Source organism: Galeopterus variegatus, unplaced genomic scaffold (genome assembly GCF_000696425.1).
Source record: "Galeopterus variegatus unplaced genomic scaffold, G_variegatus-3.0.2 Scaffold251, whole genome shotgun sequence".
Taxonomy (NCBI): Eukaryota; Metazoa; Chordata; class Mammalia; order Dermoptera; family Cynocephalidae; genus Galeopterus; species Galeopterus variegatus.
This window is the reverse complement of record NW_007726362.1, coordinates 497,971-523,216: the sequence shown is the minus strand read 5'-3', so window position 1 is coordinate 523,216 and position 25,246 is coordinate 497,971. Positions and strand designations below refer to the sequence as shown.

The window sequence follows — 25,246 nt, the reverse complement described above, 5'->3', positions numbered from 1 at the left end:
CAGTGCTTGGTGCCTCGCTACTTACTTGCTTCATGTATCAATATCAAGTATGCCCAATATTGTTTTGCTAAATTAACCTTACTGTGGACCATTTTTACCATGTTGTTATTGTTCAAGAACTTGAAGGTCTGTTGTAGTAAACTGTGTGAAATAAATTTGGTACATCTGACCCCCAACTTGGCTTTTCAGCTACATCTCCTACTACTGTTAATATGCATCCTTTGCTCTAGTCATATCATTCATTTACCAAACCTGAAATATGTTATTATTTCTCATGTTTTCTTCATTCTTTTTATGTGCTTTATATCTTGAATGCTTTTGATCTGCTTGGTGAACATTCTCTAAGATCGGACTTAAATAGCTGTTCTCTATAGTCTTTCCCTGGTATACAGTGTTTCCAAAATGTTTCCATTTTGATAAATTGCATTTTAAGTTCATCTCTCTACCAGTCCACTTATCACAGTCGCTAATTAATTATTTATCTAGAGTTCTGTCTTCCATGAGACTGAATTTCTTGCAGGAAAAATTCCTGTCAAATTAATCTTTGTAGGGCCGGCCCAGTGGCGCACTGGATAGTGCGCCGCTTGGGAAGCGCGGCGGCGCTCCCGTCCGAGGGTTCGGATCCTACATGCGGACCGGTTCCCGCTCACTGGCTGAGCGGGGCGCGGGAGCAACACCGAGGGTTGCAATCCCGTTGCCGGTCCCTGGTCCGGTACGGGGGCAACACTGAGGGTTGCGATCCATTGCCGGACACGGAAAAAAAAGACAAAAGACAAAAAAAAAAAATTAATCTTGGTATCTCCAGTTTCTAGTATGGTGCCTGCTACATGATAGATCATGTACTGGATATCTCGCATGAGCAGAGTTGGCCCTCCATGTCTGCAGGTTCCACATTTGTGGATTCAACCAACTGTGGATCGAAAATATTTGGAAAACAAATTGGGTCTGTACTGAACATTCCCTAAACAATACAGTGTAACAACTACTTACATAGAATTTATGTTGTATTAGGTCTTACAAGTAATCTAGAGATAATTTAAAATATATTGGAGGATGTGCATAGGCAAATAGTAGGCCATTTTATTTTTTTTCCTTTTTGTCTTTTTTCGTGTCCGGCAACGGACCGCAACCCTCAGTGTTGCGCCCGTACCGGACCGGGACCTGCAACGGGATCGCAACCCTCAGTGCTGCGCCCGCCCCTCGCTCAGCCAGTGAGCGGGAACCGGTCTGTATGTGGGATCCGAACCCCCGGCGGGAGCACCGCCGCGCTCCCAAGCGGCGCACTGTAGCAGTGCGCCACCGGGCCGGCCCAAATAGTAGGCCATTTTATATCAGGGACTTGAGCCTTCATGGATTTTGGTATCCGTGGAAGATCCTGGAGCCAATTCCCCATGAATACTAGGGGGCTGACTATATTTTTTCTTTCTTTTTTCTAAAATTTCACAAGTCTTATATTTGCAGTAAAATAATGAGCTATTCTAAGGTAGAAATACCATTTTAACCTCACAATTTTACCACAGTACCTGGCACAGTTGATACCTGGACATGTATATTATTATAAATGGACTTGCTTATTGACTTGTGTTTTTCATAATGTTTACCAGTTTTGCTTTTGATGATGACTTGTTTCACTTTAAGGTCACTTAATCCATTTTTGAGTCATTTAGGTAGGTAAAATCTGCTAACATAGATAGTCTCATCTCTACTCCCAAGGGATGACAATCAGCAAAACCAGCTGAACTTCACAGACCAAGTTTTTTATTCTTATATCCTTTGTTAATAATATCTCTGGTTGATTTTTTAAACAGCTCTATTAAGGTACAATTTACATGTAATAAAATCCACTCATTTTAAATGCAAGTTGATGAATTTTGATAAATGATAATGGTTCTGTACACTCAGGCTATAGAATGTTTCCATCACTGCACAGAGATCCTTCATGCTCATTTGTGGTCATCCTCTCCGGCTACTCAAAGTTGTAGACAACCACTGGACTACTACTTTCTGTCACTATATGATTTTACCTTTTCTAGCATTTCATATAAATGCATTCATACAGAATTTATCCATTCACTAGTTGATGGACATTAATCCTTTTACCAACCAATGGTCATTTAGATTATTTTTGATGTTTTGCTATTATGAATAATGCTGCTGTGAACATTGGCATGCAAGTTTTATTGTGGACATATGTTTTCATTTTTCTTGGGTAGATAACGTAGGAGTGGAATTGCTGTCCTATTTGGTAAGTGTATGTTTTTAAGAAACTGCCAAATTGTTTCCCCACAGTGTTTTGCATTCCCCCAGCAGTGTATGACTATTCCAGTTGCTCCATATCCTCATCAGCACTTGGTATTGTCAGTCTTTAATTTTAGTCATTTGAGTGGATATGTAGTGTAATTGTGGTTTAGTTTTAATTTTCCTTATAACTAGTGATGTTGAGCATCTTTTCATGCGCTTTTAGGCCATTTGTGTATATTCCTTTGTGATATGTCTGTTCAGATATTTTACCTGTTTTCTTTTTTATTGGATTGTCTTTGGTTGTATTTGGTTATAAAGGTTCTTTATATATTTCAGATATGACTCCTTTGTCAGATATTTTGGAAATATTTTCTCCCAATGTGTGGCTTGCCTTTTCATTTTTAAAAACACTATCTTTTGAAGGGCAAAAGCTTTTAATTTTGAAATAGTTCAGTTGATCAATATTTGTCTTAATTGTTCATGTTATTTGTGTCCTATCTTAAGAAATTTTTGCCTAACTAAAGGTTATAAGGATTTTCTCCTACTTTTTTCTTCAAGAAGGTTTATAGTTTTAGCTCTACTTTAGATTTATGATTTATTTAATTTTTTGTATGGTATGATATTGTAGTCAAACTTTGTTTTGAATATAGATATCCAGTTTTTTAGCATCATATGTTGAAAAGACCATCATTTCCCTCCATTGAATTGCCTATGCATCTTTGTTGAAAATTAACTCTCTAAGTATGGGTCTTTATTTGGGTTTTTCTTTTTTATTGATTTTTATCAGGGGTTAGCACACTAAGGTCTACAAGCCAAATCTGATTTTGGACTGTTTTTGAAAATAAAGTTGTATTAGCACATGGCCATGCCCATTTATATAGGTATCAACTATGGCTGCAACAGCAGAGGCAGAGGCAGATTTCAGTAGTTGAGACAGAGACTGTGTTGCCAGAAAAGGTGAAAATACCTCTCTGGCCCTTTGTGTAAAATGTTTGAGAACCCCTTATCTATACATTTATCAGTATACTGTCTTGATTACTGTGGCTTTATAATAAGTCTTGAAATCATGTTGTGTAAGACCTTAAACTTTGTTCTGCTTTTTAAAGATGGGTTATTCTAGGGACTTTGTATTTCTTTGTACATTTTAGAATCATCTTGTCGGTTTATACAATACCCTGCTGGAATTTTGATATGGAATGCAATGAATCTGTCGTTAATTTGGGGGGAATTAATAGCATAAAAATATTAAGTTTTCCAGTCCATAAACATGATATAATCTCTCCATTTGTTTTGCTCTCTTTAATTTCTCTCAGCATTGTTTTGTTTTTAGTGTACAGGCTTTGCACATCTTTTGTTAGATTTATTCCTAAGTATTTTACCTTATTTATTGGTTCTACTCTAAATGAAAAAAAAATTTCATTTTCCAATTGTTGCTGATATAAATACAATTGATTTTATGTATTGACCTTTTATACTGTAGCCTTGCTAAATTCACTCTCCTACATTTTGTAGATGCTTTAGGCTTTTCTGCATATATGATCATATCATCTGTGAATAAAGACAGTTTTACTATTTTACAGTGTCTGCCTTCATTTTAATCTTGCCTTAATTCACAGGCTATTTTAACAAAAGTATTGAGAGCAGACTTTGTTGCCTTATTATTGGTCTTTGGTAGAATCATTTAGTTTTTCATCCTTAAGGTTCACTGTAGGTTTTTTTGAATGCCTTTATCAGGTTAAGGAAATTCTTTTTTATTTCTAGGTTGCTGAGATTTTTAAAAACAATATTGACTGTTGGATTTCGTGAAAAGTGTTTTCTGCATGCATTGATAATCATACTTTTTTTCTCCTTTATTCTGTTAACATGGTGAATTACATTGACTTTTGGATGTAAAACTAACTGCATTCTCTGGTAAAGCCTATTTGGTCATGACGTTTTATTTTTTAATATTGTTGGGTTTGATTTGCTAATAAATTAAGGATTTTTGCATTAATATTTATGAGAGATGAGGTCTATAGTTTTCGTGTGATGTCCTGGTTTGCTTCTGGTATCAGAATAATACTGGTTGTGAAAAATAAGTTGGGATATGTTTCCTACTCTATTTTGAAAGAGTTTATACAAGATTAGAATTTTTTTTTTAATCTTAAATGTTTGATAGAAGTTAACTAGGGAAGCAATCTCTGTTTTAAAAGACTTTTAAATTTTATTAGTAGCTTTATTATAAGAGATTCTGTTTCTCCTCAACTAGTTCAATAAAAGACACTTTCTCTGCACAAATAAATTCGAAAATACATTGGGCTTTATCCTTCTGATTTTTTGTTATATGTGAAAGCGGTATTTATGAGAAGTCGAGAGCCAGCCTTTCTGGCTGCATACTTGAGACATAATTGGGAAATAATTTTTATTGTTATGTTTTGGCTAAATGTTTAATATGACCTTCTTATAAAATATTTGATTGCTTTGCTATTACATCTTTATTTTTTGTTAATTTTAGGAACTTAAAAGGAGTATACAAAATTCAACAGAAAGGAGAATGGAAGGTCAGAATTCCCAGAGTTCTCAGCAGGTCTCACAAGGTCTCAACACATGCTCAGAGCAAAATGGTCATGTTCCTGCACTGCCAGATGCACAACCACTTCTGCAGTATGGTAATCCTTATGCAGCACAGGAAACAAGAGGTTATTACAGTATTTGTTTTTGGGGGCTAGCTAAATTTGGAGATTTTTTTGTTTATCTTTTCATGAGGTTACTGAACTGCTGGTAAAATGAACTCTAATAGAAACATTATTGTATTTGTATAATTAGCAATTTTAATGTTTAACACTGTGACTGTCTTCATCTACAAGTGATGCTCCATGAATGAGTAGTCTGTTTTCTTATTACATACAGTTCTCAATTTTTAAAATCACCTGGGTTAAAAATAAAAACATCAATTTTCTTGATATACCAAAGTGATTCTTTATATCCTATTCATCATATCTATACACAGAGATACTGATTTTAGTAACTGGCTAACTGGCTTCCAAAATTTTTATTACAGATGGAGCAGATGGTGCTTTTTACCCAGATGAAATCCAAAGGCCACCTGTGAGAGTCCCCTCTTGGGGACTGGAAGACAATGTTGTCTGCAGCCAGCCTGCTCGAAACCTTAGTCGACCTGATGGTTTAGAAGACCCCGAGGATAGCAAAGTAAATTGAGTTTCTGTTGAGCCTGTGCCTTTTATTTTGTCTTATGTAAAGAGCTAAGAGTATATGTATGTGCATGTGTGTATGTATGTTTGTGTGTGCATGCTTAGGTGTGCACATAGTTGCCTGTTTTTGGAAAAATCTTCTTGTATTCAAATTTGAAAAATCAACCATTGTGCGTCAGACTTATACTTTAGGATTTATATATTAAATGATTAGTTAAGAGAATGATCTCAGAATATTGTAGTTATAGTTTAATCGTAATCACTTAACTAAGTAACTTAACTACATTGTTTTGATTGCAGATGTACTAGGTTGGGAGAAGCAAAGTGTTACAATATTATGTTTAAATCTTCATCTTTTCATTTTAGCATTTATTCTCACTTTCAATTTTAAGGTGGCCTGTATTATCTTTAGCCAGAAAGAGAGACGTTTATGTATTATATAGTTTTCTTTTTCAGAGAAATACTCTTTTAAACATGTAGCATTTCTTTTTTTTTTTTGGCAGCAACACAGTACTGATGATAATTGAATTACTTTATATAGCATGTCATTTTTTAATTTCATTTGAGATTTCTTCACCGTTTAATAAATACGTTTGTTTCCTCAGAGCAGCTCTTTTTGGAAAATAGGTTTCTTCATAGCAGTTCTTTTTGGATTTCCTGTGCATTAAGATGAATTTAAAAGATATGCTTTATTGTGCTCTTTGCAAGTACGGTAGTATCATGACCTGTTCCTCATTTAGTCTAGTTTGCTGCATTTAATTGCTATTAACCTTTGCAGAAACTGATCAGTGTTCAGACAGGCATGATTTTAGCCCTAGTGCTCAACACCCATAATGGAGAAAAATGTATCTCTCCCTCCTGCCTTTTGGCCTCCTGTGTCCATTGCTGGGAATAATTAGGAAAACTGTCAGAACTTTGTAGCCTGTTTAAGGTCTGGAGTATCATCTGACTGCTTTTTCACACCTTCAATTCACATTTTGCATATTTAGTCTGATAATTCTTGGCACAGGTGTTAGATGTGACAAGCCCTTCTTTTCCACAGTCATCTCCTTCAGTTTAATTAGCAGAATGTTCTTTCTGATCTGTGTGCTTTGTCCTCCTGCAAACCCATGAGAAGCATTGTTAGAGTCTTGTGATCATTTGCTGACATACTTAGATTTGGTAATGAGATGGGAGGACTCTTAATACACACACCTTGAGTAATGGTATTTTGCAATAGGAAGATTTTTGACATTATACAGTAATTTTTATGTACATTCAGAACTTTAAAAAAATTCTTATTATTATAACAACAAAAATCACTTGCAGATGAAGTGTTTTAGTAGTTTTTAGTGAGAATATGGAAAGCAAGTTTGAGTTGACGTATTCCTTCTCTGTTTCTCTGCCCTGAGAGTGATTAGCGGCCACAGGCCGCAGTACCTTTGAGGCAGTGTTGAGTTGAGGCAGCCTGCCCTTCCAGCCTGCCCATTGCCTACACCTGTCATATCTCCTCCCTTCTGCACCTGAAACTGTGGCCAACTGTCAGATGAAAAGCCTTTTATGGTTTCCTTTTACCTAATAATTACAATAACTATAACATCATAATTAAAATGATTGGTGATAGCAGTAGATATTTCTGTAGGTCTGTTTGCCAGCTAATGCTAAGCTCTTTAGATAGAGTAAGTCAGTTCTTCATGACAGTCCTATGAGGTAGGAACTATTACTATCACTATTTTATAGTGGGGGAAACCAAGAGACAGATTAAATAGCTTGCAGCTGGTAAGGGATTTGGACCTCATCAGTTTGGCTGTAGAAGCTGCAGTCTTAACCTCCTATTAAATAGACTAACCCATGGGCCGAGCCCATGGTGCACTCGGGAGAGTGCGGTGCTGGGAGCGCAGCAGCACTCCCGCCGCGGGTTTGGATCCTATATGGGGATGGCCGGTGCGCTCACTGGCTGAGTGTGGTGTGGCCGGTCTCAAAAAGGACAAAATAAATAAATAAGTAAATAGACTAACCCAGAAGTTTCCCGTACCGTACATTCTCAGTTCATGGCGCCCTTAGCATCTCAGTAATTCTTTCTTCACAGAATCCCATAGGCCAAAAGAAATACCTAACTGTTAAGTGTTTTTCTCCTAACAAATTTAATAACCATAGCACACACAAATTGAAAGAAAATATTTTGATTTCATTCTTAACCACAGTTACTAATGGAGTGTATGTGACGGTTGGCCACTGTACAACTTCTCAAGCCTTGGAGTCAGATTGGATAAGCCATCCTGTTTCACACTGATTTTCACATGACACTTGCTCTGAATCACAGCAACCGCCAAAAACCCTCCTTCTCAGAGATATCATTGAAAGGAATGTAGCATTATCTAAAGTTGAAACTGTGAGCTAGTTGTTCATGTAGTATTTGACAAATGTTGAGTATTTCTGTGTATTTCTGCATATTTATTATCCTTAGAAAATTACAATTATCCCACAGTACCTCTCTGAATTTGCTGTGGTGGCCTAGGGGGTAAGAAGGATTTCTTAATTTAATAATTTAGAATTGTTCTAAATAAACAGATTTCAGTATGGAATTCCCAGTAGAATTTGCTTACAACGTTATTTTAGCAGTTTAGCTAAAATATCAGGTACTGATACTTTAAAATCTGCCATTAAATCCTTGTGGGTTTGCAACTTTCAATGCTGAAACTGATAATAATAATTTTGAGTGGAAATCTTTCTAAATTTTTTAAAATTAGAAATTTTAATAATTTTTAAATTTTTAGAAATTTTATATCTTTCTAAATGCATGATTCTCTGCCTTCTTAAAGAATGCTTAATATAACCTTGATGATTAAATGATGTCATCACATTTTTTTAAGATGTATAGTGAAGCTTTGTGATCCAATGCTGAAATACTATTGGATATTTTGAATTCTTGTCTTGCTTTTCTCTTTTTCCCAGTAGCCATTTTTTGGTTGTTGATAGTTTGCCTGCTTTAATAGCCTCACTTCTAAATCTAATTTGATATTTTTGGTCTACTATGGTTTTGGAAACTAATTAACCACGCTTGATGAGAAAAACAGAATAAATGTACTCTTAAGTGAAGATTTGACTCATCATTTTACATATCAGTATCATGAGAGACTTTATTATATGAATTGGCTACTTAGAGGACTTACTGCATACTTTCTGGTTTCAAAAATTCTCTGAGTAGGTGATTTCTTGTTTTCTTTAATGAGAACTTGTTATATCTCATTATAACATCTAAAATTCTACTCTTGAGTCCATCTTCCCTCTTATTAGGTAGTAGGTGGTAGAAGATAAAATAATAGTGTTATCATTGCCATCTTATACGTGGTTTAGAAAATATAAATTGCTTTTAACCTTTTTTCTCTTCCAGGTATTTAATGAGCTAGGTTAATATGTCTGATAGGTTGTGTCCGAGTCTGGTACTTTACCTAGGAACAGACTCTACTGCTAGTTGATTCATGGAAGCAGTAAATTGGTGTAAGATATTAGCTGTTATAAAATAGGGAAGGGAGATGATGAGATTTTTGGTTCCATTATATTTTTGGTCCTTAGAAAGTTTATATCTGTCATCAAGAATTCTAAAAAGTAGAATATCAAGACCTGCCCTATTTTATCTTTTCCCATTATTCAGTGTTTCAAAATTTTGAAAAATTCTTTTTCATTTTTCAAAGCTGAATGGGAAAATCGTGTCCATTATCATTATTACTATTACGTAGTTGTTTAAGCAGACTCAGTGCTTCAGATATGGTTACTGGAAGGCTTAAATCTGGGAGCTAGAGTAACCTGGCACAGAATCAAAATTTACTGTGTTGTACATACTAAGATTGAACTACTGTATCATCTTCCTTCTTTGTACCTATAAATTTAAAAGCTGTCTGGATTTTAGTAACTTGAAGATTTAATTTTTGAAATATGCAGAGTACTTTTATCTCCCAATCCCTCAACCCCCCATTAGGTTTTCTGTCCTGTGAGAATTATATATGTAAACAAAAGCAATTTTGCCAGTTAGCTCAGTTGGTTAGAGTATGGTGCTGATAGTAACACCAGGGTCTAGGGTTCAGTCCCTGTACTGGCCAGCTGCTGAAACAAACAAAAAAAGCATTTTCTTATGTGGTGAATATGAAAAAAAAAAAAGCCTCTCACCCCTTTTTACCTTTCAAGGGGGGAGAATTGTCAGAATGATAGCCAAGTGCCACAATAAAAGAAAAAAAAAGATGCTCAATTTGTCTTTTGTTTATTCATTCACTTCACATTTCATACCACATACACTTTTTTGATACTTCTCTCATTGACAGACTTCACTAGCCCATTAATAGCAGCTCTGGGGCAAACATGACCACCCAGCAATGTAAGTGTTTTCATTCATGCCTGCTACACCTGGTTCTATGCTGTTTATGACACAAGAGCAGCTAACAATTGCTGAGAAGAGAACCAATAGGCAACTTAGATGATGTGGCTGCTTTCAGTGTTGAATGACGTTGTGTTTGACTGCAGGTACAGATCTCTAAAAACTGACCATTGGGATGCAGGCATGGGAATCTAAATCAGTGTCTTCTTTCTGATTAAAACTCAGATTTACAGATTTTTAGACTTCTCACTTGACAACCTGTTAATCAAAAATTCAGTTTTGCATTTTATTCTTCCACAGCAGGGTTTTGAGGCTCATCATTTGGTGCATTGCTTTGCTTTAACATGTGTTTTCCAGTTGGATTTGCCATTGTGTGTGCCCAAGAATATACACAGACATACTCACACGTATTTTGCTTTATAATTTCTGTATATTGTGCAGTGGGTGTATCTTGTCAAGGAGACTCTTTATTGCAGATTGTTAATAATGAGAATTGGAACAATAGTAATAGTCTTAATGTTTATGAAAGTGTTCACTCAGTCTATGGAATGATACAAAGTCAGTAAAATTACCTTACATGTATAGGTTTGAAAAGTTCTACTGGTCTCAGCTTCATTTGTACATAAAAGTGTGGTGTGTCTGCATTCCACTGAATACTGCTTTTCATTTCAAGAAGGTCAGACTGTTAGTCCATAGTGAAATATTCTGTAAAGTTTACTTTCAAACATATATTTATGTGAAAGTCTAATTAAATGATAGTAGAGATAAAATTTCTTCTAAGTTTAATCATACTTCCTTTATACTGTCAATATGTGCTTGATTGAATTAAGGAATTTCTATATTCACTTTTCTCAAAAGTTGCATAATTGTTCTTTGCCTAGGAAGATGAGAATGTGCCCACTGCTCCTGATCCTCCAAGTCAGCATTTACATGGGCATGGAACAGGCTTTTGCTTTGATTCCAGGTAATTTCTTTTCTTTCCTCTGTCGAATTTGGGTTATTTATATAGACCAGTGGGTCTCAAACAATGGTCCCTGGGAATTTGTTCAAAATGCTTATGCTCACAGCCTGGCCTATTGAACCAGAAACTCCAGGTAAGGCCCAGCAGTACATGTTGTAACATGCCCTCTGCTGATTCTGATGCATGTGATCCTTGCAGAACCAGTGCCGTAAAAACTCTAAGCTGTTAAACCAACTGAGCACTGTTGGGAAATTGAGTTGTATTCATAGTTTTTACAAAAGGCTTCTATTAAAAATTGAAGAATTCTTGGTATTAAGCTATTTTAATGAAAGAAGGGTTTCTTTGTCAATCTAATTGTAAAATTAAATTTAGAGGCTTTATAAATGGGTTACACAGTTGTTTATAGCAAGCATTTAGAAGCAGAAAAAGAAGTTTCTGGAGTAACTAAAGACTTTCAGAGTAAGTTGTGTAGTATGAACATCAGCTAACTAGATAAATGTAACCTTGTCATATACTGACAATTACTGCTGTTACAGATTTATTAGAAATATGTAATTCTTTCATTTTCTTTTTTCTTTAAGCTTTGATGTTCACAAGAAGTGTCCCCTCTGTGAATTAATGTTCCCTCCTAACTATGATCAGAGCAAATTTGAAGAGCATGTTGAAAGTCACTGGAAGGTGTGCCCGATGTGCAGTGAGCAGTTCCCTCCTGACTATGACCAGCAGGGGTTTGAGAGGCATGTTCAGACCCATTTTGATCAGAATGTTCTAAATTTTGACTAGTTACTTTTTATTATGAGCTAATGCAGTTTAGCAGTTAAAAACAAGTCACCTGAAATAGACCACTGAGGAGGCCACCAGATGTCACTTTCATGCACCCTCTCCTGTACTTTTCTGACCAAGAGTTTCTTTGAGTTTGGTGTTACTAGGGTCAGGGTCAATCTTTGGCTTATCAATAAATATAATTTTAACCTCTCTCAATCCTACCTGCTTTAAGAAAAGAAGTTCTTGTGTGTTTATATCTTTATTTATTCCCTAGTTTGCAAAATTATATGAATAAAGGATACAGGGATTATTTTAATGTTACTGCACTGAAAAAATATGTATAGCGTGCTAGATTTAGCAGAATATTTACAAGTTTCTGTGACCTTGTTGATTGAGCATGACTACTAAATATTACGTAATAAAAAGCATTATAACAATCTCGGGAAGTAATTCTTCGAATACAGAAAGTTCCACAATTTAGTCCATAATTTAGTTTTTAAATCTTCTTTAGAAATGGAGCTGCATTGTAGAATGAGATCACATGCTTGCAGATATCCTTTTTATATGTGAAATGTTGGCTTTAGGAATTAATAGATGGCATATTTTGCTAATTTTATGACAAAATTTTTTAGAATAACCTGAATGATTATTTTAAAACCATCTTGAAACTGTACTTATACCTAATGGGAAAGTGGAACAAGCTATGTCAGTATAATTGTTATGATCTCATGACAGTGGTGTTTGTGGCATAAGACACAGAATACGTATCAGTATCATTTTCACATTTTCCTGATGAGAATATAAATTTGAAAAAATTCTCAATAAGTGTATGTAAAAAATGTAAGTGCATTAACCCAAATCAATCAGTGTGTTTCTTTAGTTATGTCTCTGCTGTATAGAACTCTCATTAACATTAAAGAGGACGCATTTTTGGAGGTCTAATTTCATTGTTGTCAAATTTATTTGTGGTAGTTTTTTATTAACCTAGCATCTTGAGTATCTTTTCTTTGGTTTGGGCTTTAAAAACTTCTGAACTGAATTCCTTTCTCTTTTATAATGTAAATGTTAAAAATTTAAAATACTGACTTGATTTCTCTGCTTTTGTTGTTATCAAGATGTTTACGCTTGTTCGGAGCAAACTAGCTGTTTAAGATGTTAACCTAATCAGACTTGGTGACATTTTGGGTGTTATGTGTGAACTATATACATATCATGTCACTTGTATTTTATTTGTAGGAACAGAATTTGTGTATTGTTGGACTCCTTTAAAAAGGTTTTTGAGTCTAGGGCAAACTGGTATTAGGCAGCAGCATTGAAGACTTCATGTCTCAGCTTCCTGATATGTTCTATGACAGGCAGAGGATATTTAGGTCAAATGTGTTCAGCAGCATGAGCAGTTAGTAACTTGGACCCTGCTAACCTAAAAGTATCCTTTGACTATTATAGCACTACTGTTTGTGAAGTAAGACTGTTCAGCTTACTAGCCTAGAACTTCTTTTTAAATAGTTTTTGGCCCCCAGCTTATGATAAGTAATTTGTTATTGATAGAAATCTAACTGCAGTAACTGAATTCTGTAAAATAGGCAGTCGAAGATAGAAGGCAGCACTGAGCATGGATAGGTTAGTTCCCGTGGTAAACTTGATACTGGTTTTCATAATGGACACTAATGAAAATAAAGAGCCATATTTATTTGGGTCAGAGGCAGTTTATTTGAAATGTGATTTTGTTTACATTTATAAGCAGCTTTTCTTGACAGGAATTTTGATTAATTTGCCTTCAGTTCTAAAACAAGCCTCTGTTGCTTTCAAACTTTTAATGTGCTCTGTCCCCAACAAAACATATGAAAATATAATTTAAAGCACAGTTTTCACAGACACAGTACAATACATTCACTATACACGGTATAACAAAATATTCCCATCCTTACCTGTTTAGTAATACTGTCACAATGAATAAGTAAATAGAAATTGGAATTTGTTTTATCGAAAGAAATTTAACATGCACAATGACTATTTTATGACTGTTTAGCTGTTGAACTACTGATCCAGCCTGCAGTTTTTTACACTAGAAGGAGCGAAGCTAAATAATTGTTGGCCTAAAAGTTTTTTTTGGTGGGTAGACAGGAAATAGCCAAGTAGGGCCATCTTACGCACCAACTAGTTGCTTCTCATGTCTGGATCACCCTTTTTAACACACAGGATAACATTGTATATTCAGGACCAAGACCACTCTTCAGAGATGTGAGGAAATTTTTAGAGGGCAGTGTCTTTATAAATTCTTTAAAATCCATCCCTCATTTTGAGGGATTCACAACTTAGGAATATAGAAACTTACCCATCTGGCTAACCGAACTGTCATCCTTTCAAAATGTCTGAAGAACTGAGGAGGGACCCTACTTCACAGCTGTGTGTGAGACTTTTCATCAGATGGGAACATGGGAAGAAACTGATTTTATAAGCAGTTTGAGTTTGCTTTTCACCAGTTTGTTTAGTGGGCAGTTGGCTGTCTCAAAGCAATTTTTACCGCATACGTAGGCAACTGGTAAACTCATGTTTAAGGAATAGCACTTGGGAGAAAAGAATACTCAAGGCATGATGGTACTGTTGGTGAAGAAAACTTCAGGAATGGTTCAGGTGTAGGTTACTCTAACAGGTCATGCGAGTCACTCTTCTTGGACCACCTGCTGCAAGAAGCACTTAATTGTCAATAAGGCTCATTTTCATATTTCAGCAAAATGTTTTATAAAGCTAAATAGACATTTCTGGTGAGAATGCAGACATCTACAGTGTGATGGTAAAAGTGCCTTTAAAAAAAAAGTCTCAAAAACAAAATGAGCGTGAAGAGGCAATTGGGGGGCGGGGGGAGGGGTGTCTTAACAAAAATGTTCCTCTTTGAAACGTGCTTGGAATTTTAATTCTGATTTGCAACTCACAGGTTTGTTAGGGCAGTGGTTGCAAGAATTGGCAACACATAAACATTAAATTGTTGGCAATAGAGAACTACAAAGTGCTTTAAGACTTCATCCGAAGATGGAAGATACAACTAAATTTCACACACAGAAAATTCGCACTTAAGTATTTCAAAGTGTTTCCTAACAGATTTCCAGGACAAGTATTTCACTAAACTGGTATCTTGGTCCACAAATATCAATAAGCATAAACTGAATCCCCTGCACTCAGCAGGAACTCAATGAATGTGTGTTAAATTAACAAATGAACTGAAATAGACTATTTTGTACAAAAATGCCATTTGTAACACTAAAATGATTGGTAAGTCAGATGGCAAGATTTTCAGCTTTTTAAAGGGCAAAAGGATTTGCAAGAAAATATAAAACAAAGCACACATTTTACGTATGTTATTTAAATATGAAAATACTTTTAGCATATTATGTTAAACATTCTTTCTTATTTATATTTCCATTACCTAAAGTCTTTCTACTCACAAATACTAACTCCATTATGTAAGGCATGGTAACCAGTTTGACAATGAAGGTATTATTTTGGTTTCGAACATATGTGAGTTGAGGTGTTGAAAAACTTCAATCACATTACAATCTTGAAAAAAACTCAGTGCCAACCCCTCCTCCCCCCACTTGCTATCACTGCAGTACGACTAAATGATGCGCAACATGCCTTCAATTTTATTTTGTTTTGGGGGAAATGTGCTGAAGGACCTAGAGCTTTGTTTAGCACCTTATATCAAAGTAATGAAAATGGGTATGATGATTACATGTGCAAATGTACAAAATCATTAACTCTACAAAGATACATCATTCCAAAATTACAGAAAAAATTTAAAGCATGCATTTAAATTTTTCTTTAAAGGGTTGCTGAATGCTTCCCCTGAAAAAAAGGTGGCTGTTTTCAAAATCAGCAACTGCTGGTGAGGGTTTCTTGGCACAGTTATGACCAGCATGTTATTGCTGCATCTTCCTGATAATCTCAGCCGACACTGGGGGATGGAAGTTGATTGTGTGGTGCCGCAGGCCCTGAGCTGTCTTGTAACTCTTCCCACACCGACATTTGAATGGTTTGCGGACACGAATCTGTGTTCTGTGACCATTCTTAGCATGGTACTTTATGCCATTCACATTCTGTGGAAGAGACAAAAATATCACTCATTAGATGAAGTCACAGAATGAGTATCAAACTTGGGAAAACCACAGTGTGAGTTCAGATTTCAGGTCCTGGATGGAGCTGTTGACAGAGAGGAGGCTTCTGCATGGCCTGCACTTATGACCCTATAGGGACAGTCTGGTGTGTTCATCATGGGCTGTACAGACAGGGTCATACACACAGCCAATGTAAGAAAATTTCAAATATGCCTCAATTATTCTGAAAATGAATACCAGTTTCTTAAAATTTTACACACAATACGTGTTTAGAATTCTCAGACTGTATAAAGAAGATTAAGTAGGCACAGCTCCCTCTGCCTAGAACTTTGTTTCCTCTGTGAACCTTTTTTCTACTATGAAGAGAGTTAACAATAAACAGTCCTATAAGAATATCCTCCAGATGACCAACAAAATACTTTTCTAAAGGGGAAAAAAAACAGGACAAATCTCAGAGCTCAAGACCTGTGTAACAATATTTTTGATTTGGGAATTCCGTTTACATCTTGTTTCCAGGCTACTGTGATCATAGTTCCCTACTGCACGTTAGCTAGAATTTCTGTCTGTTTTCTGCTCTGCATTAAGACAGTGTCTCTGATGCCATTGTGGGAGCTACTTGTTGCCCAAATCCTGCCCTGCCCAGCACAGTTGCATGTGTGAAATAAGCATGTATGGACAGCCTAGGCCCTAACTTTATTTAGGTATTCCATTCCAAACATACAAGAACTTCATAACATTTTAGGTTACTTATATAATGTTATTCCTAGCGACAAAATGCTAAGACTGGATTTCTTAGCATCCGGATTATCAGAATGCTTTCTGGATTTCTATTGATTGGTTTTGCTAGCTCACTAGCAAATCTGTGTAAGACTTCATTCCTAGATTTCACTCTACAGATTTAACGAACAGTTAATATTGCTCATCCCAATTAAATGGTGAGGAAACAGGCTCAGAGTATTAAGTTACTGGTGGAAAATTTAAGAATAAACGGCAGAGGTGGTATTTGAACATGGCTCTTAATTTCCAGTCAGCTATTGCCAGATCAGCAAGGGAATAGAGAAGAAACGGCTAGTGACATGAAGTTGTTAAGCACAAACTACTAGAAGAGTGGGCTGTTTACTAAAATATCTGAATGCAGTACTACTGGACCCAGTCCCACGCCCAACTAAAGGATTTCAACACAGTCGTCTTCCTACCTTCACAGGGCGCCCTAAGTGGGCTCCCAGAAAGCAGGGGCTCTCTCTCCTGCTGATGCTGCTGCACAAAGCTCTAGTGCAGTGCCTGGCACATAGCAGATGCTCAATAGGTTTTTGTGAGTGAATGAGTTGCTATTAAAAATATGTGGTGGTATCACTATTACATTTCCCTCTTAGAGATTTGTAGTGCTTGCCTTTGTTGAACCCAGGGGTGCCAAACAGCCACCAGTGGCTTTGCTCAGAGGCTGAAGGTTGTCCAGTGAGTTGAAGCAGACGGACAAACACACTGAATTTGTTTGTTTGAAAACAAACCCTGAATGCCTGACTCTGGACTATCTGCACCTTCAGCTTTGTCCTTCCTATGTCACTCCTCTGCAGAACGAGGCAGCACCTTGCCAGTCTTGTTAAGAGGCATGTTGGGGGATCAGAGCTTGCTGAGGCAGGATCAGACCCAACACGATGTTAGGTGGGTACATATGCCCTGCCAGTCCTTAGCTGTTCCAGCCATCCCAGCTGAGGTCCAGGCATGTGAACCAAGTGGCCAACTTGTATATCTAGCCCAGCTGAACCTTCAGATGACTCCAGCCCTGGCTGGCACCTTACAGCAACCGCATGAAAGATCCCAGGCAAGAACCACCTAGCTGGAACCAGCCAACTCACAGAACTGAGAGAGAATTGTTTTCAGGTGTGTGTGTGCGTGTGTGTGCACGCGCGCAAGAAGGGGGGAGGGGGAGAGAATGAAAGTAATAGTTTTATGACCATTAGAAAAGGACTCCCAACTTTAATATAGCAGAAAGTCCCCTGGCTCATAAATGCCAGAAATATGCATCTGCCTGCTTACTAATATCCCGTTTATTAGCTCAACAAATACTCACTGAGCACCTAGTACAGTCCTTTTCTGTGGATGACGGGTTACTAAAACATTTAACGTCCTTGTTTTCACAGGGAACTTGTTGCAAGATGGATCATTAAAAATCCAACTACCCCTCCTGTGTCCCAGAACCACTCACACCTTGTCAGAATAGAGGAAACCAAAAATAAAAAGCAAAAGCAGTAACCAAGAAGCAAAAAGGCATAGCAGCTCCAACAGCATCAGGGCTTAGATAATCCATCCCTGCCAGCATTTTTGTAGCTAATTAGGTTAGGGAAGGTTTGAAACCAGAAATTGCTAAAGCCACAATAAGCCAGTCCAGTGTGAAACCAGATCCAAAGTCACCAGGAGATGGACAAGCCAGAGTTGAGGTGACTTCAGCAGGCTCTATGACCTGTTCCCAGCTTGAATATAAAGACTGGGTTGTGTGTCTAGCTGTGAGACTGAGAAAAACACAGCCAACCCCATACATCAGCTTTATTACTCTGGAAAATTAGGCAGCCAAATGCACATCTGGAAACAGGGTTGGCCAAAGGACCTGCCGCACCAGCACTACACTCTCTTTGTTGCTGTGATTCAAAATGTTCACGAGTGTCAATGGGACACCCTTTCCACAAATGTTAATACAAGGTCAAATCAGACTCTCCATTAAAAGATTTCCTTGATCTGTCCACTCACTGGCAGGCAATGGGAGCTCCCTCTTTCCAAGACTAGAGGAGCTCCAAAGAGATTCACTGAAGTTTTCAATTGCATCAGTCCTGAAATGAGTTTGCTTTAAAAAATATTAATAACAAAAGTAAATAATGGCAGGCAACTTGAAAATGAACTGCTCAAATCGTCTGGTCTTTGAAAAGAGGAAAGGGAGTTAAGCTTCGAAAGGGCAAGGAGGGTCACTAACATTGTTAAAGAAACTTATCCTTACGTACTTTACGTCAACTGCCTTATTTAATACTCATGTTTTAGTTGAGGAAATTAATACCCAGAGAAGGTGAATGACTTGTCCAGGTTCACATGACTGGTGAATGATAGAACAGGGACAGGAACCCCAGGGGTGTCTGATTTCATAATCTGTATGTCCCCATTTAGCCTCTTAAACTGCTAGGAACATGTTAATTAGAACCACCAGTTGGTGGGCTTTGAAAAATCTTACCAGCTGGGAAGAAAGATTGGGATACTCAGTCTGTAGAAAAGCATCTATGAATTACAACGATATTCTGACATCAGACTAGTCAGTATGTGAAGGAAGCAGATAGGACAGGCGTACAAAGGACGTCTCTATCATCAGAACTGCCTGTCCCCAGGAGAGGATTAAGCCAGAAAATGGACAACAAGCAATTTAGGGACTATTCTAAAAATTCTACTCCAAATCAAATCATGAAACCTATAATCTGGACGCCAGGCTGGGCCATCCTGTCCTTAACTGTATTTGATCTTTGTGTCAGTTCTCAGGCCTGAGTATGTACAACATGTGGCATGTGTCCTAGACATGAAAACTGTAGCTTTCAATTTCCCGTGGGTCTGGGGATTTGATGAAAAAAATGCAAAAACAGAAACGGGATGGTGGTGTTGGTTAAGTGAAACCACCTGCAGCAGCGTGGATGCTCCACCAGCCTTTTCAGGAGCAGGACAGCTGCGGGGCGCGCTGCGCCGCACCCCCGACTCCAAGCCACAGCACGCAGATGGCCAGGGCGAGTCAGGCGGGATCTTTGGGGGAAAAAAATGCTTCTTTTCTTCCCCTGGTCATTAATGTGCTCAGTGTAGATAGCTGTAGAAATTTAGAAAATATAGGAGAGCATAAAAAAAAAGTAGAACAGATACAATAACTTACCATTTTGATGTGTTTCAGTTTTCTGATACATACATACATATGTAAATTAATTTAGCACCTTCCTCCACTTACTGTTAACTTTGTAAGCATTAAATATTTTTTTAAAAATAGGATTTTGACAGAATTCTATTCCATTCCCCCATTGTTAGAAACTTAGTATTTCCCAAATTTGTGCTGACTTTATGTGATGAACTCCTTGTAAATCAATTTTTGTTTGCGTTCTTGATATGCTTAGGATAAATTTTAAAAAGGAGAATTATGGAGCTAAAGAATATGAACATTTTTTAAAGCCCCAGTTGTTTACTGCCAAGTTGTTCTCCAGAAAGACTGTATCAGTTATACTTCCAGTAGGGCTTCTGATGGATGTTCAGGAGATTTGGATCCATCCAGGGAAGGAGAAAAAGGCTGAAGTGCCTTTCTTGGGAATACCCGAGCTACACAGCCACATGACTGTGTCCCTACGGATCAGTCTGTATGCTGCTGAAGCAATCGACGTTCTCTATGCAGCAGAGGACTCTTTCTGAGAGAGACTGTGGTGGGTGGTTCTGTTTTCCTTATCTTGCTTTTTGGCAGCTGGCCGGTCCACGGATCCAAACCCCTTGACCTTGGTGTTCTAACACTATGCACTAACCAAGTGAGCTAACCGGCCAGCTCTGTTTTATGTTTCCTAAGAGAAAGTTACAAAACGTCTTTAATCGTTACCACTCTGACAAAAAGTATCAAAGGGAAAAACCTCAAAGCACTTCTACCTTTCAAATTACAAGGTGGGGGAGCCCTCTTTCTTCTGCCTGGAGTTGGAAGAAAGCTGAGTAGCACAAGGGCGGGTGGGGCCGGTCGCTCCTGGCCTGGAAGGCACCTGGGAGGAACCCAGAGGCATGAAGCAGGCACCACATGGCCTCGCAGGCCAGCGGGGAGCCCGCATCCCCTCTGCCCTGGGCATCACACCTTTCTTCCTTTGTCCTCTGACACCTGCTGGGTGCTAAGGAGACTGAGCAGTAGGGCCATGGGGGTGAGTTGGGGATGGTGCCGCCCTGCAGAAGGGGCTCTGCTGGCAGCATGAACAGGGGTCAGAGGATGAGAACTGCAGGCCCCCAGCGGGGGTCAGTCTGGGAGACTGGCAAGGGCCCCCAGAGCAGATGGCATCTGAGCAGTGCATGAGAAAGGAGCCAAATTCAAGTGAGAGGTGCTGATGGAGAGAGGAAGGTGTGGGAGTCCAGAATATGCCACCCCAAAATATGCCACTTTGCTATTCGGCTTATTGAGCCGAAAGCAATTAAGAAGTAGATGTAGGAAATATCTCTGCCCTCCATTTGCCTAAAAATGACATAATCTACAAAGACAAAAGACATCCTGCCTTCCCCCTCTTCCAGGGAGAGCAAAGTTAACCACTGAAGAGAACTCTAGACCTTACTGGCCTGGAGCTGGTACCAGAGGAGTCTCCATTAACACCCTTCACTGACTGGTCTTTATCTGTCGTCATTTACCTTCCACTGTTGCTGTCCCCAGAGACTCAAAGTCCTTTTCCTTAGTCTTGTCACTTCCCTAAAAACTTGCTGTTCTCTGTTGAAGATGCTACAGAAGCTGGACTTAGACGCCACCTCTTTGAGAACTACTAACTTCCTGGGTGTCTCCCATGTAGATACCAAATGTACATGTTAATACACTTCTGTTTGTTTTTTCTTGTTAATCTGTTTTTTGTTACAGGGATCTGTTACAACTAAGAACGAATGAGGGTTGAGGAAAAAATTATTTTTCTTCCCCTAGAAAGGGGATGGCCCCTCTCCCATGCCCTCCTCATCTTCTCACAGCTCTGTAAATGCCAATAAAACGGTGAGAAGAGCTGATCCTGAGTCAGTGCCCGAGAGACTAACGGGTTAGAGACTCCCTGACAACAGGGTCAGGGAGTAAGAAAAGTCTGACTTGCCTTGGGAGTAAACGAGATGGCGGCACCTCTGGATTCTGCCCAACCCCACAGTACACCCGCTCATGACCGCCCTCTTCTCACCAGCCATACCCAAGCCAACAGTCATGCAGTAAATAAGATGAAGTAATTACTAATTATAGGAGAGAACACCATGGCCCTTTAGCCAGTAACTTCCAGGCAGGAAGAGTCAAACTGGAGCGTTAGGGACTGTGACCACGCTCACCTCAGGCACTCGGCTGGGAGGTGCAGTTCCTGTCCTGGGTATCACACTACCTGGCATTCTGGCCCAGAAAAAGAAACTCACTTTTCCCTCATGGAAATCAGGACCCCCAACTGCCACCCATTTCATCTGTCAGTTAATGGTCAAGTTTCACTGAATTTTCTCCTGGCCTTCAATGGAGAGAAGGAATACTCAAAAAAGCCCCCATCAACCCAGACACAGACAACTAAAGGAGGAAATTGCTGGAAGCCCAAGGAAAATGAAAGCAAAAGAATAATGACAAGAAAATAGAAATGACTATGAGGAAGAGGATGTGAATAAGGAAAGAAGAAGAAAAGGAACGAAGTTAGGGGTGGGAGAGAGGGAACGCCTCACCCTTTTGGACCAGAATAAAGGGTGTAGCTTATATTTACTCTTTTATTTTTGGTCCGCCTCAGTGCAGATCATCACCCTTTTATCACAGCTGATGCACACGACCTCGCAGGCCATGCGCAGCACCTGAGAGAAGGCCCCCGGACGGCAGAAGCGAGGAGCAGCAGTGCGGGTGACACAGGGAGCAGACTGGCAGCCTGAGCCGCAGGCTGCAATTATGGCCTTCTCTGTCTAGTTTTTTCTACTGTGAAATAAAAAAGGGCGCGCAGCACCTGAGAGAAGGCCCCCGGACGGCAGAAGCGAGGAGCAGCAGTGCGGGTGACACAGGGAGCAGACTGGCAGCCCGAGCCGCAGGCTGCAATTATGGCCTTCTCTGTCTAGTTTTTTCTACTGTGAAATAAAAAAGGAAGAAAAACTCTCTTCCTGCACTGCAGAGCTGCCTCACGATTCCTGGGGTGGTTTGCATTCGGAGGCAACTATTCAATGGTCCTCTTTCCTCTCCTAGCTCTGTGCCTTGTGACACACACACGTCCATACGCATTCTGAGACCTGCATGGACCCCAACTCATCAGCTCTTCAGAATCCCTGATAGAATTCTTATATCTCCACCCTGGGGTTTTCATTTTAGTTTAAACAAAGAGCATCTGGACTTGGCATGATAGAACTTAACACTATATAGAGTTTTGGGTTTTTTCCCCCAGCAAGATGGCTGACTAGAGGTGGCCAGCTCTTGCCTCTAATGCAATAAAAGGCCAAAGCAACAAATAGACAGTCACCTTTAGAGTGTCTAGGATAAAACAACAAAATCCAGCTAAACAGTGAGGAAATCACCCCAAGACCTGGAACCCTCAAGAAAGCAACATAGAAGAACACGGGAGACTTCCAGTGAGAACTGGGGTGGGGACTGGAGAAACCCCATACTGCTGGGACGAGGTAAGTGGGAGGTGGGGGGAGGTGTGCCCACCGTAGATGCCTACAAATCAGACTGCAGGGTAACTGTGTGGCCCTTGAGGACAGTAAGCTCAGTGTGTGGCATGGCTAAGAGCCCGCACAAATGTATTTTCCCAGAGGGGAACTACATTCAGAGTAACCCTGTCCCCCTTGGTCCTGGGTTGCTGCTGGATGCTGTCATTTTGAGATAGGAGCCAGAGGAGCTCAGAGTCCTGCAACCAGCAGCCCCGCTCACCCTGGTGGAGAGCGCTGGCTGCCTGGTTACACACCCTCCTTCTTACTGGGAGCTTAGAGCCCCATCCCTGCCCCAGCTGACAGTGAGCAGGGGCTGTGCCAGTCCCTTGTGCTGGTCACCTGGATCCACATCCTTCTCCCTCAGGAGCTCAGAGCCCTGCTCAACTCAATACCCTGCCCTGCCCCAAAAGACAATGAACAGGGTCTGCGTTGCTCCCCCACATGGGACTCATGGATCCGCATGGATACACACCCTCCTCCTCCAGGAGCTGAGAGGTCTGCCTGGTGCAGTGAGCCCACCAGCACCAGTGGAGAGTGAGCTTGGGGTGTGCAAGCCACCTACATCCATGCCACCTTCCTTGGGAGCCCAGTGTTCAATATGACCAAGCGGCCTGCCTGTACCAGCAATGCTGTGTGGAGCGAGCCAGTACTTACCACTGTTCTCACTCAGAACCAAATCTACAAAGCCCAACCTATCAATATAAAACACTTCTACAGGTAAGAGTCTCTCCCCTCAAAAACCATTCCAAAAATTAAAAGAAGCAGCTAAACAACCAGGTGCTCAGACATCAATGCAGAGATACAAAAAGCATGAAAAAACAGGGAAACATGAATCCCCCAAAAGAAGACTACAATTCCCTGATACCAGACCCCAATCAACAGAAAACTGGTAAATTGCCTGAAGAGGAATCTCAAATGGCAACGTTAAGAAAACCCAATGTGATGGATGAAATAATAGAAAACAATGAAGTTAAAAAAAACCCAAAAACCCAGGACACATATGAGAAAGAGACAGAAACAATAAAAAAGAACCAAGCAGAAATCTGGAACTAAAGAATTCATTCAACAAAATAAAAAATACAGCCAAGAGCATAGCAGCAGGCTAGAACAAGTGGAAAAAAGAATTTCTGAACTAGATGACAGGCTTTTTGAGTAAACACAGACAGACCAAAAAAAAAAAAAAAGAAAAGAATTTTAAAAAATGAAGAAAGCCTACAAGATCTTTCTGATAACTCTAAGGGTACAAACATCTATATTGTGCATATATCAGAAGGGGAAGAAAAAGGAAAAGGCATTGAAAGCCTACTTAATGAAATAATACCCCCAAACTTCCCAAGTATTGGGAGAGACAGGTCTCATAGATTCCTAAATATTTTCTAATTGTCAAAAGTCAAAGACAAAGAAAGAATTTTAAAAACAGCAAGAGAAAAGCATCAAATCATCTATTAAGGAATCCTGGTCAGGCTAACAGCAGACTTCTCAACAGAAAGCAGGATCGAGTGGCCAGGAGAGAGCGGGATGACATAGTCAAAGTGCTAAAAGAAGAAAAACTGCCAACCGAGAATACTATATCCAGCAAAGCTTTCTGTCAGAAATGAAGGAGAAATAAAGACAAACAAAAACTACAGGAATTCACTGTGACTAGACTGGCCCTTCCACAAATCCTCAAAGGAATCCTACATCTGGATTCAAAAGAGCAATGTATATCATCATAAATACATGAGAAAGAATAAAAACTGCTAGTAGAACAGATAAACAAATGAGAAAGAGAAATAAAATATATCTTATTACTACAAAACAAACAAACAAAAAAACCCCAGACAACAAAGACAGACAATAAAAGGGAAAGAAAAGAACAAAAGACATATATAACAACCATAAAAAAATTAGTAAAATTGCAGGAACAAAGCAATACCTTTCAATAACAATCCTGAATGTAAATGGATTAAAAAAACGAGATCCAACTGTATGCTGCCTGCAAGAAACTCACTTCACCAATAAAGACACATAGATTAATAGTGAAGGGATGGAAATAGACATTCCAGTGCAAATGGAACCAAAAATGAGCAGAAGTTGCCATACTTATATCAGATAAAATGGACTTCAAACCAAGAACTATAAAAAGAGAGAAAGGGGCCGGCCCGGTGGCGCACTGGATAGTGCGCCACTTGGGAAGTGTGGCGGCGCTCCCGCCCGAGGGTTCGGATCCCACATATAGACCGGTTCCCGCTCACTGGCTGAGCGAGGC

General features: G+C 39.1%; 2 protein-coding genes across 2 annotated transcripts in view; one reads left to right on the top strand and one right to left on the bottom strand.

Moving 5' to 3' along the window:
* TAX1BP1 (Tax1 (human T-cell leukemia virus type I) binding protein 1) overlaps positions 1-12,451 on the top strand; it is a 47,645-nt gene extending 35,194 nt beyond the window's left edge. Inside the window, exons 11-14 of the mRNA XM_008566533.1 lie at positions 4,736-4,919; positions 5,282-5,430; positions 10,665-10,747; positions 11,326-12,451. Of these exons, the coding sequence (XP_008564755.1) occupies positions 4,736-4,919; positions 5,282-5,430; positions 10,665-10,747; positions 11,326-11,527 (618 nt within the window). The 3' untranslated portion in view covers positions 11,528-12,451. The remainder of the gene's footprint in view (positions 1-4,735; positions 4,920-5,281; positions 5,431-10,664; positions 10,748-11,325) is intronic.
* Positions 12,452-13,195: 744 nt separating this feature from the next.
* The window catches only part of JAZF1 (JAZF zinc finger 1), a 158,161-nt gene continuing 146,110 nt past the window's right edge, over positions 13,196-25,246 (bottom strand). Inside the window, exon 4 of the mRNA XM_008566526.1 lies at positions 13,196-15,603. Coding sequence (XP_008564748.1) covers positions 15,427-15,603 — 177 coding nt within the window. The 3' untranslated portion in view covers positions 13,196-15,426. The remainder of the gene's footprint in view (positions 15,604-25,246) is intronic.